Raw genomic sequence first — 5,222 nt, 5'->3', positions numbered from 1 at the left:
CAGGCGGCTCCTTGGCTGCGGCACAGCCCCTGCCGGGCCGGTCTGTGCTCCCCCGGGGTTCTAACCTGTCGGTTCTTGCAGAACCCAAGTGTCTGGAAGGAGCCCGTCAGCGGGAGGATGTCCCTGCGTGGCTCAGGCAGGGTGCTGGGGGGCTGCTGCTCGGTGCCACCACGGATTGGGGTCAGGGTAACTCCTGAGCGGGCTGCCACGCTGGTTTGGAACCTGCTGGTGGCCATCACTTGGTGACTTCGCTGTGCGGCTTGTGACACTGCCCGGGATAAAGCCCTGTCTTCCTTCTCCTCTCATCCCCTCACTATCTGGGTGGTGCTCGTGTGGCCGATGTGCTTGTTGGCATCAGTTTGGGACTGGGGGGAGTGAACCCCTCTGTGCAGCAGGAGTGAGGTGACAGGAGGCATCTGATGTCCCCCGCTCGTGGTGAGGAGGATCACCAGTGCCTTGGTGACCTCCCTTGCCTTGTACAGGCACAAGTGGCAGCAGAAAGGACTGGGAAGGTTTTGGTGGTGCTTGTTCAGCAAACCAGGTCGCTGCGTTGCTACAAAAATCCCCGCTGTAGGTGGAGATGTGAATGGTGAAGGGTTTCGGTGCGTTTTCTGGTTTCTGACAGCATGAATCCCTGGTTGTTGAAGGCTGTTGGCGTTAACTCTTGCCAGCTTTGCTCCAGACAGTGACCAGCAGACCGGAGGGGAGTTGAAACACCGGCTGGTGCTTTCCTGAGCTGTATCCCTCCCCGGCCAGCTGATAGCCTCAGGTTCTTCATTTCAGCGTCTGCACCAAGCGAATATCTCTGCTAGAGGAGCTGCAGAAGCCACCTCCTGCAGCGGCGTGGTCGCTTGAACGCTGCAGGTTCTGGGTTTGATTTCCCAAGCTCTGTGAGCCAAGGCTGGTTGTGTTGTCCCCTTTGAGGGCTGACACCGTGCCTTCTGCCTGCCTCACCTGGGCTTTTCCCGGCCTGCCTGCTCCTGCCGCCAGCACAGGAGTTGGTGTCTGTGGCAGAAAGCTCTCCAGAAACCTTCTCCTGGCTGCAGTTTCTCAGCCCTGATGTTTTCGCTGGGCTGGGCGCAACTCTTGCCCTCACTTGAGCAGGAGACCACAGCCATGAACGTGCCAGCCTGCTGTTGGGGACGGAGCTGGCCCGGCCGAGCTTCTCCGGCCACCGGCACCAAGCTGTTGCTGTCTCTGCCCAGCTTCTGGTGAAGCTCCTGACCTGAGGAGTAAGGCAGGTTTGGGGAGATGCGGGGAGATTCTGCCCCGCGTGAGCTTGTGAGGATGAAACTCTCATGTTGATCTGGGCAAAGCAGAGCGGCAGAGTTGTGTGTTTTGAAAATATCGTGGGGAAAGCGCAACCCTGACCTTGCAAGAGGAAGATGCTGGTGCTTCTGGCTGGCACAAGGGCATGGTGATGGTCTTGAACCTCTCAGGATGTTTCTTCATTAAAGAACTGGAGGTGGCTTGTTGATTTGTGGTAGATGAGTGCAAACTGCCGCGGGCTTTCGTGCAAATAAAGCGGCCCTGTGCCGAAACCGGAGGCAGTTAAGCTAAAGCAGCTTATCAGGTGCTTAGTGTTGTTGTTGAAGCGACTGTCATAACTAGTGCTTGGCTCTTCTGCGGGACCCACAGGCTTTGCTTGTCTGTCTGCCCTTGAGCACGAGCAAAACACCTTCTGTGAAGCTGGGGAGGCAGATCCGCCCGGCTGCTCGTGTTCAGGTGGCTTGAGAACCATTAAAGAAGCATTTGGGTCAGACACAAAATCAGAGCTGGACCTCTGTGGACGAAGGTTGGATCCCTGCGTGACCACGGTCCTCTCTAGGGGTGCCAGCTCTTCTGACACGAGGTCTGGTCCCCCCAGTAAGGGTCAGGATTTTGCTGGGGAGACGTAGGGAGCGTCTGCCAGCACGTGTGATGGTCGGGGTGGGGTACGCTGGGCCCTTGAGGTGGTGGGTGCTGTGTCACGGGCTGATCTAAAGGAGGCCGCGGCTCTTCTGCAGCAGCAGATGGAGAAGTAGGAACAGGGTGTGGTACATTCCTACTCACAGAATTTAAGGCAAACTGGGAACTAGTCACAGTAGAAAAGCAGGGAGCCTTTGTGAGCTGGGAGACTCGTTTGGGAAACTCTGGAGTCGTGCAGAGCAGGGTTTCCTCACTGGCTTGAGGAGCTCCTGTAGAAGCTGAGGATCTGAACGAGACCTGCTATGGATGTCCCTAATGTGGGTCACTGGTGGTAGTAGCCTTCTTGGTGGCTTGGCCGCTAACTGGAAGAGGTCCCTGTGGTGGTGGCACCCTTGTTGGCTTGGCTGCTGGTCTGGAGGACCCTGGGGAGGGGGGTCTGGGTGTGATGTGTGGGCTGCGTCCCTCTGCTCCCTGTTCTCCATCCCTAGCAAATATTGCCTGTAACTGTTCTGATCTAAGCTGGGAGCGGTCACAGCTTTCTCCTCCAGGAAAACATCCTAAAATGCAGGAGGAGACTTGCCGTCAGGTGATGCTGATGTTTTATTTACCCAAAAACTTGAGCCCACCTCAAAGAGGAGCTGCGTCAGCCCTGCTTTACTCCTTTGAGAGCAGCCAGGATCTGACAATGTTTCCTCACTGAAGAAAGCGCCGAGGAGCCCGTCGGTTCAGGATCGCTGCTAATAGTGCTTCATTGACTGGCCGTCAAAGACCTGTTTTGTTCTCTGTGAAGACGTTAAAGAATAGCGCTTGCTGTCCGATTCTCGCTTGGAATTGCTCGGACTTGCTTGTCTGCCTACAAAATGAGGGATGATTCCCGAGGCTGGCATCCGTAGCACTCGTCTGTGACAGGAACGCAGAAAGAGCTCTGCCTGCTGGTGCGGTGGACTGGTCGGCGCACGAGCTCTCGGGTGGGCTTTTGCCTTGTCCCCAAGCCTGTCCCGAGCAGCTGGGACAGTCCCTCAGCGCAGCTGCATGCCCCAGGGGCTGTTTTGCTGCGGCAGGATCAGCTGTGTTCGAACACCTGGCCCTGGGGCTTGTCCTGGCCGAGCTGTGCGTGGTAGCGGTTGAACTGCTCGCACAAGTCCAGCTGCTGACAAAACTCCTGGGGGCCCTGGCGTCTCGCCTTCAGGCAAGCAAATGGCCGTGGGTGCTGCCACCAGCAGCAGCAGCGTGGCTTTACGAGAGGTCTCCTGTTAGCAGGGTGCTCGGATCACTGCGGTTAGGCACACAAGGCTCCCTGGTGATGCCCACCTGCCTCGATGCGGCGTTGGCACTGGAAATGGTGTGATCAGGCGCATTTTGGGTGTTGTGAGCAGGAGCACGTGTGTGTACTTGGCTGTGTTCCACTCCTGACACCTGTAGTGGATGGACTGGGGCTGTGACACTCAGTCTGAGGGCTGGCACGTCCCAGTGAACGGCTGAAAATCAGGGTTGAAGCTGGCTGGCAAGTTTTGCGTGATACTCGACGTGCTTAACAGCTTAGATGCTGGCAGAGATCGTGATGCTCGAGGGCGGGTGGAAAGGAAGCAGTCCGTGGTGTCCTCAGGATTTTTAGTAGTGACCCTGTGCGGTAGCAGCTTGAAATTTGAGCTGTTGAGCTGTTCCTCAGTGTAAACGACCTCTTGTTTATGTGCTTTTAATTCTCTTGCAGAGCAAGCCCACAGCACTGAAAAGGGAATCTCTTCTCCCCGTGAGCAGCACCTCCAAAGAGAACGGGGTTCGTGTAGAGCAAGACGATCATGACTTATTTGCAGGTGAGTCTGTATCTACTGGGTGTTTACCGGGGCTTTCCGAACTCTAAGCCTGGAGCTTTGTATCCATGACCTATGTGTTGTGCTTATTTTGAAGTATCCCAGGTCCTTATCTCAAATTTATGTTCCAGTCTGCTCTGGGAGCTCGAAGCTCTGGTGGTGTTTTTGGGAAGGTCAGAGCAGCCTCCTCCAGGTCTCCAGCATAATCATGCGGCTGGATTAACTGTTTGGAAGCTGAAGAGACTTAAAAACAGAATTTGCTTTAGTTTTGTTGCTTTAAACCTTAAGGTGATGAGTGTCTTCCCAGAGTTAAAAGGTTTTTATTCTCTACCTGCTCCTCACTCCGTGCAGGTGGAGGAAGCATCTCGAGTCGAAATGTGGCTGTTCCTAGGGAACAGGGAACGTGGCGCCTCTCAGTAGGGGAAAACAAGGAGGGTCAGACCCTCCCCAGCCCTCCTGGTCCTTGGCATGGAGGGACACCTCTGGCAGAGGCATCTGAGAGGCAGTTCTGGAGATATCTGCTGATAGATGGAAGCTTTTACTTCCTCTGAAGTGGGGAGGTGGCCTGGGAAGCTGCCTAATTCCAGGCTGGTCTCCATGCCATTTAAAAATCCAGCTGGGCTTTAGCTGTTGTGCAGCTTTAGCTGTTCTGTTGTGCAGCTCCTCTAGCCCACAGCAAGGGGATGATGTCTGATCCTTCTGGAATAAAAAGTTCATTGGATTCACTTCATGTTCTCCAGCAGGATCGATCAGATGCTCTTACTGCAAGGAAGATGCATTCAGTTGTGCTCTTCCCAGTGCTTAGAGGTGTCCTCCCTTTGGATTTTTTTTTTGATAATTTTGCTAATTAAGACTCCCTAGATCCCTCTCTGAGAATATTGAAATGACCTTTCCAGAAACCCAAAATAGAGAGGCTGACCCTTGCAAAATTCTCTTGACAGATGCCACTGTAGAATTGTCTCTAGACAACACGCAAAACAACCAGAAGAAGGAACTGGCCAAAGCATCCAATCCTGCCCCCTCCTTAGAAGTAGCTGCGAGCTCTTCTGCTAGAAACCCTCCAAAGAGCTATGAGGAGGTGAGAGTTGCTCCGAGCTTTCCAACTTGCCCTGCTGGTTTGGGATCGGAATTGGCAGGAACCCATCTGGTTACTTCATTGTAAGCATGCATCTGAAATGATGCAGTTAATGGAACTGGTATATTGGATGCCCTGGCTTGGATCTGGGGCCATCGGTCTGGGACTGAGCCCGCCAAAGCGGGGTTCAGGTCAGCCTGGTGGCGTTCTTGCTCACGTGGCGATGCAGACTGCTTCCCAAGCTGGACTAGCGAGTGGCTGAGCTGGTCCTAAGGGTCTGAGCTCTCTCGGAACTCTGGGACACTGTATTGCCGCAGATGGGGTCAGTGGTGTAACTGTTCTTGTGCATATTTTTAAAAGAAATAGTCTCCTGGGTGACATGAGAGTGCAGAGTCCTTAAGGAGAACTTGTAGTTTGTCTGCAAAGCC

At 54.4% G+C, this 5,222-nt stretch overlaps 1 protein-coding gene across 1 annotated transcript in view; it reads left to right on the top strand.

The window, feature by feature from the left end:
- Window positions 1-81: 81 nt before the first annotated feature.
- SNX1 (sorting nexin 1) overlaps window positions 82-5,222 on the top strand; it is a gene marked incomplete at its 5' end in the record, with an annotated part of 14,104 nt that continues 8,963 nt past the window's right edge. The window contains 4 exons of the mRNA XM_010087983.1: window positions 82-186; window positions 1,899-1,915; window positions 3,622-3,722; window positions 4,661-4,797. Of these exons, the coding sequence (XP_010086285.1) occupies window positions 82-186; window positions 1,899-1,915; window positions 3,622-3,722; window positions 4,661-4,797 (360 nt within the window). The remainder of the gene's footprint in view (window positions 187-1,898; window positions 1,916-3,621; window positions 3,723-4,660; window positions 4,798-5,222) is intronic.

This window comes from Pterocles gutturalis, unplaced genomic scaffold, assembly GCF_000699245.1.
Source record: "Pterocles gutturalis isolate BGI_N339 unplaced genomic scaffold, ASM69924v1 scaffold45431, whole genome shotgun sequence".
In the NCBI taxonomy this organism is placed as follows: Eukaryota; Metazoa; Chordata; class Aves; order Pterocliformes; family Pteroclidae; genus Pterocles; species Pterocles gutturalis.
This window is presented reverse-complemented; position numbering and strand designations above follow the sequence as displayed.